Consider the following 12,608-nt stretch of genomic DNA (forward strand, 5'->3'; position numbering starts at 1 on the left):
TATCTGCAGTTGACTGCCTCCGCTTGTCACTGGATGGGCTCACCCTACAAATTAGCGTGTCTCACACAAAGAGCAGAATTTGGACCCAGACTTTGACAGGAAACCAAAGCGGAAAAATGGAGTCTTTATGTAGAAAAATGCAAAGTAAAACCAGAGAGCACGGTGGCATGAAGAAGGCATTGAGGAAAGCTTGGCGTTCTAGCCACGTGTCACTGAACGACTCAGGCTTAAAAACGAAGAAATATGAAGCCATGCCCAACTCTATATGACAAAATAAAGATCACAACATAAAGGACCCTAACCAAAACACAACCAGTCACAAGACTATGAAAGTTTTGATCTCTCCACTTCTCATAGAATTGAACATTAATAAATAATAAGATATGAGCAATTACACAGATATCTCACCATATTATCACCAGCCAATGTATTTCTTGCCAATTGAAGAAACAGTTCAAAAATAATGATCATGTGAAATACAACTGACTATATCCACGCTAAAAACAGTTCAATTCATCCATCCATCCATCCATCCGCTTATCCTCACAAGGGTCACTGGCGTGCTGTAGCCTATCCCAGCTGTCTTCGGGCAGTAGGCGGGGGACACCCTGAACCGGTTACCAGCCAGTCGCAGGACACACATAGACGAACAACCATTTACGCTCACAATCACAGTGGTTGTCGGCCTCACAGTGCAGAAGTGCAGGGTTCGATTCCGGCTGCGGCCCTCCTGTGTGAAGTTTGCATGTCCTTCCTGTGCCTGCGTGGGTTTTCTCCGGGTACTCCGGTTTCCTCCCACATTCCCAAAATATGCATGGCAGGTTAACGGAGCACTCTAAATTGTCCTTGGGTGTGATTGTGAGAGCCTTGTGACGATAAGCGAATCAGAAAATGATGGATGGATGGATGGATGGATGGAGGAAGTGGCTTGCAAATACGTATTTCTTCCAGCTTTGTCAGTGTCCTGTGAATGAGTTATCGGGAAAAAAAAAAAGCAGTGAGCATGAAGAGGACCTTCTATTGTAGAGAACTAGTTCATAATTTTTGAATAAAAAACATATGACTGAGTCCCTGCCCTGTGTGTTTTTGTTGTTTCTGTTGAAAAGTCCTGTGAAGACGTACACGTCCAACATGGTTACTTGATGGGAAAAAGAAAAAAAAATTAGGGCAACTTTGTCGATTTAAATGAACAGTATTTTTTTTTTTTATTACATTGATCAGTATCATATTTATTTTACGATTATCGCTGAAAGATTAGTGTGAGTGAATTTGGGACATGGGTTGTTTTGACTTTTTTTGTCCATTTGATGTCCTTAGTGTTGCTTTCACTGTAGCACAATTTGATCAGTGAATCCATTTTAGCACAATTTGAAGGAAAGCCTCAACACCTCATACTTTACTTGCCCATCTCCAACTGTGTGATGGTGACCCGAAGTAAAAGGTCCACCTCGTCATCCATCCAAACAAAACCTTCCTTCCACCATGATTTTGAAATATGGCCATTGTCTACTCTTCTTTGCTGATGGTTCTTCTTCTTTCGACTAACGAATTCGGCTCTGTTTCCTTGTGGACATGGCCTTAAAGGAACATTATCATCCAATTACAGTACATATACTGTATCTAGCCGACCAATCAAAATGCCAGGATCGAGCAACACCTCGTGTGCTCTGCTCATCAAGAAGGTGTGGCACAGGTTTATGCAGCCATCGGGCTTTAGTGGTGGAAGAATCAGTGCCACGGTGTCCCAGCCACAGTGGGAAGTAAAGACTGACACACACACACACACACACACACACACACACACACACACACACACACACACACACAGGAGGAGTATGTGAGACGATGCAGGCTGCTGACTCATCAGGCCTGGCGGGCCTATTCTGTGTGTAGTATCAGTGTGTATTTGCAGCTTCACTACAGAAGACAGGATGTAAAACCATCATCGCTGCATGCTGAAAGCTACGTGGTCGATTTGTAGGCTTGACGAAAAAGTGACCTTGAACATATTTTGTTTGCAACAACCACGATCTTGCATGCGGCCTATAAAATGGCTTTGCTCCAGTTTACCTGTGAAACTGAGCAGGATGATCGGAACAAATTGGATGACTGGACAAACATTTGCACTGATAATTGATGGGTTAACTTATTTATAACACTTTGTATTCATACATCTGGGAGAAATGGTTTCCTAAGTATCAAGGAGGGACAAGACGATTTGGCCCGAACACTGTCCACAGTTTCATGTACGGTCCGTATTGGGTGTGTTCTAATCAACACTATATCATGATACATCACGGTGAATAATTGGATACTTTCCACTCACCTGTTTGCAGTACAGTATGTGGCAATCCTGACTAGGAACAGCTTATATGAGTTTACAGTTGGTGCACACAATGAATTATTCAAGTCTCAAGAGGTAATTGTAGTAACTGCTTAAATTTTATTGAAAATGTGTTGCATAATTATAACAATACGTACCATAGCTGCACATGTAGCAATTCATTAAATAAGCATTTTCTATACACATGAAAAATAATATGGACAAAGTTGAGATTTGCATGTTGGCTTGGTCCTCGACAAGCATTCCAATTTCCCATGTGGCCCCTTTGCTAAATGAATTGCCCACGCCTACACTAACCCCGAATGTACCACTAATGGTACCCCTACCACACTTTGAGAATCCCTCCACCCATCCATTTTCTAATCGTTTACCCTCACAAGGGTCAAGGGCGTACGAGAGCCTATCCCAGCTGTCTTCGGGCAGTAGGCGGGGTACACCCTGAACCGGTTGCCAGCCAATCGCAGGGCACACAGAGACGAACAACCATCCGCACCCACACTCACACCTAGTGACAATTTGGAGTGTACAATCAGCCTGTCATGCACGTTTTTGGAATGTGGGAGGAAACTGGAGTACCCGGAGAAAACCCATGCAGGCACGGGGAGAACATGCAAACTCCACACAGGAAGGCCGGAGGCGGAATTGAACCCTGCACCTCTGCACTGTGAGGGTGACTTTCTAACCATTTGACCACCATGCCGCCGACTTTGAGAATCATCAATTTGAAATAGAACATTGCTAGCCCTCATGTGGAGTTTCTGCACTTCAAAAAAAAAACGAAAAACAAAGATTGCAGTCGTGGTACTGAATACAGTACATCAAAAGATTTTCTTGACAAAATGTTTCAGATTTTCAAATGAGTGACTTTCATGTTAGTGCAGCTTCATACAGCAAGTGTGATAGATGTCTATTTCACCCCTAAATATTTAGTGAAAATGCTCAATTTAATAATGGAGCGTGTGGTAAGGCACATTTTGATGCTTTCTGCAGTGGAGTCTCCCACTGTCCCTCTGCAGATGGTCATGATATGTTTCATAAATGAACAGAGCAACAGCCTGATTAAATCCCATCAGGCAGTGGTTGTGCAGCGCTCATCCAAATACATCAGAATTTTGCAAATAATGCAGCACTCTGGCTTGAGTTGTTAACATAGATTGCGTCAAATTGCGAATTCTCTTAAATGTACTGGCGCGTGTGAAGAAAACATCAGGTAATTCTTCATTGATCCCCGCAGAGGAAAATCAAGTGTTACAGCAATTCAAGGGAAAAACAGCACGCAGCAAATTAATAATTAAAAACAAATACCAAAAAAGTTGTAAAAAATAGCACCTCCCAATGAATTCAATCCATGCCGCCTGTGCTCATCAGGATCGTGGGTAACTGAGAGTCAGTCCCATATAACTTTGTGTGAGAGGTGGTATGAACACTTGACAGGTCACCAGTTAATCACAGGACAAATGATCAATGGCACTCACATTGACACCATTTAGCATTTTAACCTAAGAAGACTGTTTTGGGGATGGAGGAAGAAACCAGACTACTCAGAGAAAACTCGATCACAAGAGGAGAGGCGAAGACAAGTAAACACTTCACAAAGATCTTTCAAGGGAGAGTCAACCTCAGGATCTCATAACTGAGTTATTTCGGAAATGTTGGCAGGGAAGGAAAGGTCATCAAGCACATGTGTATTGGTGCATACAAGATTGAGTATCCCATTTAAGCAGCCGTTAACTTGATTCTGGCACTTTCCTGTTTGTCATGTCTATGCATCTTCTATCTTCTCATCAAAATCACTCACTGCATTTGTTCCTTGCTGTCTGGATTTGAATAAAAGCTTTTCAGCTGCTCTATTTGTCTTCAAAACTCCTCTCTTCTCTTCTTCCCAGATCTGATCCAGGCCTCCCAGGACACCAGTGTGAACGTCCCTCAGATGGCCGACACACTGATAGAGAGGGCGGGCAATGCCAGTTGGGTGGTGGTTTTCAAGGCCCTGATTACTACACACCACCTCATGGTGCACGGCAATGAGGTGACAATGCACACATGCACTGTCCAGGCTCAGAAAAAAACGGCCTCATTGAGTAAGATCCTAAATAGGAGAGGCTAAATTGCTTGGCCATGCATTCTAACAGATTTTATGCACTGTTGGCAGCAGATGTTATAAAAAATAAATAAATAAAGAAAGAAAAAAACTCTTTTCTCCACCGCTGCTTTTTTAAAAGAGATTTTTCTACTTTCTGTTGCTTTTACCATGAAGCATTTGGGTGAAAGCCACAGGTGCAAAATGAAAACAAACAAATAAATGGATCGATCAAATAATTTGGGGGGAAAGCAGAAACTGCATAAAAGCCATCTTTTAGGTAACTCAGCCCAAGTAAACAACCTATGCTTATTGCATTTAAAACTTGGGCAAAACACCCAGAAAATTGCTCTGGGAGACGTGAGAAGCAAATGTTACTGTGCCCTGAAATGACCCAGACATTGGCAATTGGAGAGTTAAAGGAGATTTGTCATGCGATATTGCATGACGCCTTTCTTAGATCATTCAGACGCTCCAAAATTGGAGGCAATATGTCACCATATTGTTTCTGGCATTTCAAAAATGTTTAAACAAGAACAGAAGATCTGCCCAGCCCATCGCCTTTCATTTTGCCTGAACCTCAGCATCATGCACACGGCAATGCTGTTTGCACCAGCCTTTCAGACCGCCAGACTGAAAGATGCTAAATCAGTCTCCAACACATAAACACATCACTCTATTTGACATATATGCGCAAAATTAGCTGTGTGGCAGTTTTGTACATTAGGGGACCATTTTTGGTCTTTAAAAAAAATGTTTGCTGTGTGCTATTCTGGCGCTATTTTACATGCTGGTTTGCCCTTGCCTTTCAAATGTGTACTTCAAGATGCAAAATCAGCAAGTGTAATCCTGTACATATCATCAGATTCCTCCAACAATGAGTGCAATCTGGTTGAGCCTGATTAGTTAATCTGCTTCTACATTTGTTTGTATGTGCAATCAAGTTTGCACCAGTTTTTGCATGCGCAAACCTATTGTGTATTATGCCCATAATGTTATTAATGTGATTGTGTATCATCCAGTGTGACAAAAGAAGCTAAAGTTTGCTACAATTGGGTTCATCATAACTGTGGGAAAAAAAGTGTTGTTTTTTTTTTTCTTTGAAAAATCTTTGCGTCCACTAATTCTGGAGAAAGAGGAGAAATACTGTTTGTTCCCCACCCCCCAACAATTTAAAACAAGTGTCTTAAATCAAGATTTGTGTTTTTGTCGAAATACCCCGAGGATCAAAAATTCCAGGGCACTTGACATCCAGAAACTAGACTGTTTCATGCAAATGAACCAGCCCTCACCCAATCAATTGACCGCTGGGCGAAGGACGAGTACGAATTTCATTACAGTGATGACTAGCGACAGTATTTGTTGTGCAATTCACATTGCATTGTCAAAAAGATCAAACCATTTTCAACACTTGATACCGGTCAATACATAGTCAATAGTATCGACTTGTGAAAAAATTGTACATAAAGTAAAAATCAAACACATTTGAAAATACTGTAATTATTTGATAATATAAAAACAGTAATTGTGGTTTGAGTTTGCAGTATACTTACTGTTATGCATGCTTACATGTGGGAAAGGAGAGCCACAGTCGCTGATGATCTTTTTAGGCAGGAGAAACAATAAAAGTAGGGATGTCCTGATCCGATCACAGTGATCATAAATCGGGGCCGATCAGGTGATTTTCACCTCATCTGGGCAGTAAGATCAGTTTCCGTCATTTACTGAATTTTTAAAATGACCAAATACTCCAAAGCTGTCATGAGCTTCTCAATTCAATAAGTTTACGTATGTTTTGAAAGCATGTATGAGGAGTAAATTTTGTAAAAAAATAAAATAAAATAAAAATATCCATCCATATTGCGGATTTGCCCCTGTTGGGATGGTCTGTTCATTGCCTGTAAAAAAAAATAAAATAAAAATATCCATCCATATCGCGGATTTGCCCCTGTTGGGATGGTCTGTTCATTGCAAAGTTAATTCAGCATAAGATGTGTTAGATGTCTCTGCATTGAAGTTAACCACACGTCCTTGTACTTGTACTGTGCTGATGATGCGGGTGTGCTTTTTCAGAAATTTCTGCAGTTCCTTTCGTCGAGGAATTCTTTGTTCAATCTCGCCAACTTTCTGGACAAAACAGGCTCCCATGGTAGGTGTTTCTCAGCTTCCTGTTCATTGATCCTCCAATTGCATTTTGAATTCAGTTTTCTATATGAACTTGAATTGACCCCACGCTGGATAAATTCATACTTACGCTAACATATTGTCACAATTGAATCTCTCTTATGAAGTGTAGCACACTTTTATGTCTAGCAGTATGTCAAGTAGAGAACACAAGCCTCCTATTTACAAAATGTTTTATTGTATTTTATTTTATTTCATTTTTTCTGCTGTTTTAAGTTACAGTACTGACACCCCCCCCCGCCCCAGTATTATTGGGCATACATCAATGTGTGTGTGTGTGTGTGTGTGTGTGTGTGTGTGTGTGCGTGTGTGTGTGTGTGTGTGTGTGTCTTCCTCAGGCTATGACATGTCCACCTTTATCAGACGCTACAGCCGTTATCTCAACGAGAAGTCCTTCGCCTACAGACAGATGTCTTTCGATTTTGTCCGAGTCAAGAAAGGGTAGAGTTTCTCATTTCTGTCATTTTCTTACTTCATAAATTATTGAAGAAAGTTAGTGAGTCTTAGACTTTGAAGGCGACTTTTTTTTAATGATGAGTAGCAGTGACACCCAACTCCCTATACCGTGCTGCTCTTCGGCCTCAACATTGTTTAATACTGTTCAACCTCACAGAAGGAATTGGTTGGGAGTTTAGATACATTGGTCAATACTCTGACTTGGTCAATGCATTGGGACAACCTACACTGAACTCTCTTGACGCCCAGCGTCCGCACGGTCGACGCTCAGGCTCAGCGTCCACACAGTTTAAAGCACGATGAAGCTACGGGAATGAATGAGAAGAGAGTCGTGTCGTAACCAGTAATAAGAAGCTGATTTGGAACAAAAGTTGAGCGTGTTGTAGCGCATATTTAGTCAATGACATGTCCACACAATTGTACGTACACACATATATTTGATCACTTACTTTTTGGCATTACATTTTAGGGGAAGCTGAGCTTCCCTTGCAGTCTTAGAGCAATCGCCTCTGGTAGAGGCATATTGTGATCAATGCTTCAAAGGACCTTTAATGAGAATATTATTCTATGAGAATTGTTTTTAACTCAGCGATGGTGTGGTGTATGGTTGGGGCTCTGTGTTGACCAAATTATTATCATTCCCACAAATTGCTTTGACTAATTTGCCGATGATATGGCGGCTGAGCACCCCCCAAGTTCAGATCCTCGTTTTTTAGAAAGTTCCACATTATTGTAACGTAGAATCGATTATTTTCCTTTTCCCCTCACAGAGCTGAAGGAGCAATGAGGACCATGACAGTTGAGAAGCTGCTGAAAGGAATGCCTATCCTGCAGGGTCAGATTGATGCATTGCTCGATTTCGATGTAAGTCACGTGTACTTGAAGGAAAGGGAACACTTAGCAAACTGCCAGGCATCAGCGCCTTATTTGTATTGATCTTCTTCACCCGTCACATCATATAATGCATAAAATTTCATCAATGGTAACTCTGTCCAAAGGTCCACCAACCAGAATTAAACAACGGGGTGATAAACGCCTGCTTTCTTCTCCTGTTCAAAGACCTGATCAAGTTATATGCTTGCTACAATGACGGCATCATCAATCTACTAGGTACAGTATTTCTGTTCACCTTTATTTTCTTTGTCAGCAAATGTCGATTAACTATCCCATTATGTATCACATACGGGTGAGGACCAGTGATTGAGTACCCGTAGAGAATTTCCTCCTTGTTTCTGGTTAATCCTTGGCCAGGATCTCCAACCTACAGCAGAAGCCAGAATCTATCCTGACAGAAGGTTTACCATTTTTGTGTTTTAGAAACACAAGTTCATTGTTGACAAATAAGAGAAAACCACCACCAAATATTTACAGTCCATGTATAGTATTGTGGCAGCCCGGTGGGCTAGTGGTTAGCGCTTAGACCTCACAGTGCAGAGGTACCGGGTTCAATTCCAGCTCCGTCCTCCCTGTGTGGAGTTTGCCTGTTGTCCCTGTGCCTGCGTGGGTTTTCTCCGGGTACTCCAGTTTCCTCCCACATTCCAAAAACATGCATGGCAGGCTGATTGAACACTCCAAAATGTCCCCAGGTGTGAGTGTGAGTGTGGATGGTTGTTCGTCTCTGTGTGCCCTGCGATTGGCTGGCAACCGGTTCAGGGTGTCCCTCGCCTACGGCCCGAAGACATCTACGATAGGCTCCAGCTATCCCCCACAACCCTTGTGAGGATAAGCGGATCAGAAAATGGATGGATGGATGTATAGTATTCTCATGTTACCACAACTGTGTCTTTTAGAGAAATTTTTCCAGATGAAGAGAAGCCAGTGTAAAGATGGACTCGAGATCTACAAAAGATTTTTGACTCGCATGACTCGGGTATCTGAATTCTTCAAAATTGCAGAGGTAACATTCAGATGTGCACATTACACTGACTTGCTGAGCAGTCATTTCTGACGTACATGCCGTCTGGTAAATGTTGTGTTTTGTGTTTTTTCCAGCAAGTGGGAATAGACAAAAATGACATACCCGAACTCACTCAAGTAAGTTTGTGACAGTTTGTCTCCCTGTATGTTTTTCAAAGATGCACACCAACGCAGTGTGCACAATTGCTTGAACCCTTTCAGGGACAGAGGTTCCTACAGTGGACGGCTTCTCATCTTATCAGGTTACAGGGTGCATGAAACGGTTAAAAACGAGTCACACTTTCTTTGGCTGTAGATCTAAAGTGGACTTTTCAAAAGATGAATTCGGTGTTGAAAGGGTTCTTTGGATGACGGCGTGCATTATATTCTTCGAGCCATTTTCTCTTCTTACATTATGTTCTCACTCAAGGAAACATAACGTGCAAACAGTAGACGCTTAAACTATACGGGATCACTTGCAGTCGTATGTGGCTTTGGTGAGTGTTATCATGGAGATGACAGGCAGTTCTCTCTCAGTTTCATGGCTCCTGCATGCATCGCTACGAGATTCTGTGTTTCCCCTCAAAGTACACATTATATTATTAGTGGTACTCCTATGAAGTTTCCTTTTTCTGTCATTTTCGTGTTAAAGATAATGAAATTGTCTGGGAATTGGAACATGGATAGGATTTTATTTCCTTATCCTATCCTCCATATGCATCCTGACCGTTTTGGAACATTCCGGCAGGTTTTTCAGTGTGATGGAGGAAACTGGGCTGAATGTAGCTGTTGGTGGGGGGGCACTTCACAAGACAGGAATTGAAATTAATTCATTTATTTTTGGACGACCGTGAAAAATGAGGAATGCCCAACTGTTACATACGGGATAACATGCAGAAAAAGAAAAGATGATGAAGACCAACTCAAGCCAAATTGCTACCGACTAATCACCAAGCGGAGACCAATGAATTGCACGCACAGTTTGACAAGGAGCTGATTTGGATGACACAAGAACAAAGTTGGGTTGCGCCAACTGAAAATAAACAGGACAGGAAAATCTAATCATACTTATGAAGAATCAAAACAGATTGGAGGGTGTAATATCCTATTCACACAAAACATACCTCTAAAATCATGTGATGATCAAAAAGCAGTTCAAAATCCGAAATGAAATACACAGCACAATGTGAGGAATAACAGCACTGACAAGCCCAATATGGCATTGAAACCTGATTTTCCTTTCTGCCGCTTCATGAAAATCTGGTTCACATACATGTTTTTCAAGCAATTAACTAATGCTTAACAATGTACAATGATGTGCAGCACATACACCGTACACACTATACACAAATAACATAATTTCCAAATAACGTAACTCGAGCTGAATTGTTGTATTCTGTCTCTCTGCCACTTTGTTTTACCCCCGCAGGCTCCAGAAAGTCTTTTAGAATCCCTTGAGACCCACCTCAACACATTGGAAGGGAAGAAGCCGTAAGTTTGTGCGTTTCTTGGATATTATGGGAAAATAAATAAATAAAATAAGACAATGAGTAATAACACAATAGTGATCAATTGTAGTTGACTTGAAGCTGGTTTGCACATCAACACAATGACAGGTTGAATCCATGATAAAATAATTTTGATGGGGGCTTTAATTAAACTTTCTATTTAACTACTTGGATCATTTTTGATGGGCAAATATTTAACCTCATGTTCTTGTGATCTTTGCCCAATCCAATACAGGGAGGATAAGTAAGTATTGTCTGTTACCAGAAGTACTAAATTCATACCATTACCTATTTTTTTTTTTTTAATTTCCCACCCCTCAGTGTTGCTTGACTTTATAGTATAAAAGTTATCATATCCATCTGAAGAAGTCATACCATTGATCTAACAATACTTTACTAATGTTCAAAATGTGCTTCAATAGGACACATTTTTAAAAAAATGAAATCCATATTTTGTGATTGTTTTTAGTTATACACTCATACAAAGCTGCTGGTAAACTTTTACAATCCAATGACATCCAAGGTGATGTTGGCAAAAGGTTTTTATTTCTTCTGTAATAATTGTGAACACTATTAGTATTCTTGTAAAGGTTAAAATATTACATAGCAGCTGCATTGGATTGTGCTGTGTAGCAAATGGCATGTCAGTGAGCGTATAATCATCATTAAATCGGTGTCACTCACTCCCAGTCTCCACTTTTGCAAAGGAAAACAGGCTGGCTGGACAACTGTCACGTTGTCCAAGTTGCCTGTGTAAGAAAATCCTGAGTTGAAGTGGAAATGGGTCCAAAATGCAATGAGATAGCATTGCAATGTGATGACATCAATTACAGACGATTCCGAAATGAATTGTGTTTGAAATTCTGCCTGTCTAATAACACGGAAAATAACTTTAGCAAGATGTCACTCTGCCTTTTTTCTAACTTGCATGCTATTATTGTTTTGACAGGTCACCCACCAAGGTAAGACATTCTTAATATCATTAATTGCTGCGCTTTTAATGTTCAACATGGGGTTCCTTTGCACTTGAAATATTAAGATATTCAATATTTTCAAAAATGTCGTGAGGATGAAGTATATGACAACGTTTTGTTACATTATAAGGCTGTATTTAATATGCAAGTTTAATTCTGTTTCTTGTATTACATTTATAATTGTTAGCATTCTTTTTCGTCTCTGTGGACAAATCACCTGTTCTACTGCGCAGGGACAATTTTTACAACCCACATGTTTCCAAAGTGTGCTTCCTTGCCTTAAATCCACTAAACGAGACCCCGGTATGGATACACAGTGAGAAAGAATGAATTTAGAAATACAGTCAAAGTCATCATCTTCATTCATTGCGAATTACCAGAACATGTTGACAAGCATCCAAAAATGCCACCTAACGTAACCATGTTGTTTACGTTGTTGTCTGTAAACAGGACACAGTGGCAACGAACAGCTCAGCCCCATCGACTGCACCACCCAAACCTGCACCACCCGCCGGCGCCGGGGGGCCCCCTGCTCGCCCCGGGCCGCCCGTCAAACCTCCACCACCCTCTGTCACACCCACAGCTGTAGTTCCCACTACTACCACCACCAGCAGGTAAGTGCCATTACATTTATTTCAGGTTGAATTTATTCTGCGACAGATTGGATGTGAACTCGTTCTTTCTGTGGTGCAATTTTTACACCACAAAATGTCCAGTGAAAGAGAATGGAATTTTATGCTTTTATTACATTCTATTTGTTTCTTTGTTTTTAACATATTCACAAGATCGACCTATCGAGATGCTTGCTGCTCTTATTTTCTTTCTTTCTGGGTCTAGTGCCCTGGATGATGGCTTCCTGTTGGACCTAGATCCAATGTCCTCGTCCTCAGCTGGTGGGACGGCAGCACCTTCTACTACAATTGGATGGGGAGGTGAGTAAATACTATCAGAAAATTCCTGAGCTCTATTTAAAAATTATAAATAGTGTCCCCACCCTACCCCCCAGGCTATATCACCATTAAAAAAAAAAAAAAAAGAAATGGCAGGAAGAAATTGAAAAAAAAAAAGCAAAAGCAAAATGTGGTCTCGCGGCCACATTTGGAGTTGCGGAGCAACGTGGGTCAGCGGAAATATTCAGAGGCGCACTGGAGAGAAAGTTCTTGCAC

The 12,608-nt window shown here is 41.1% G+C and overlaps 1 protein-coding gene across 2 annotated transcripts in view; it reads left to right on the forward strand.

Moving 5' to 3' along the window:
- Nucleotides 1-12,601, forward strand: part of snap91a (synaptosome associated protein 91a) — a 31,741-nt gene extending 19,140 nt beyond the window's left edge. The window contains exons 2-13 of one of the 2 annotated variants that reach the window (XM_019856309.1): nucleotides 4,231-4,373; nucleotides 6,498-6,573; nucleotides 6,947-7,049; nucleotides 7,835-7,928; nucleotides 8,063-8,174; nucleotides 8,855-8,961; nucleotides 9,057-9,098; nucleotides 10,390-10,451; nucleotides 10,704-10,712; nucleotides 11,418-11,430; nucleotides 11,893-12,056; nucleotides 12,280-12,601. In XM_019856309.1, the coding sequence (XP_019711868.1) occupies nucleotides 4,231-4,373; nucleotides 6,498-6,573; nucleotides 6,947-7,049; nucleotides 7,835-7,928; nucleotides 8,063-8,174; nucleotides 8,855-8,961; nucleotides 9,057-9,098; nucleotides 10,390-10,451; nucleotides 10,704-10,712; nucleotides 11,418-11,430; nucleotides 11,893-12,056; nucleotides 12,280-12,382 (1,028 nt within the window). In that variant the 3' untranslated portion in view covers nucleotides 12,383-12,601. The remainder of the gene's footprint in view (nucleotides 1-4,230; nucleotides 4,374-6,497; nucleotides 6,574-6,946; nucleotides 7,050-7,834; nucleotides 7,929-8,062; nucleotides 8,175-8,854; nucleotides 8,962-9,056; nucleotides 9,099-10,389; nucleotides 10,452-10,703; nucleotides 10,713-11,417; nucleotides 11,431-11,892; nucleotides 12,057-12,279) is intronic. The other variant, XM_019856310.1, reaches the window with a different exon arrangement.
- Nucleotides 12,602-12,608: the final 7 nt, after the last annotated feature.

Source organism: Hippocampus comes, unplaced genomic scaffold (genome assembly GCF_001891065.2).
Source record: "Hippocampus comes isolate QL1 unplaced genomic scaffold, H_comes_QL1_v1.1 scaffold327, whole genome shotgun sequence".
Lineage (NCBI taxonomy): Eukaryota > Metazoa > Chordata > Actinopteri > Syngnathiformes > Syngnathidae > Hippocampus > Hippocampus comes.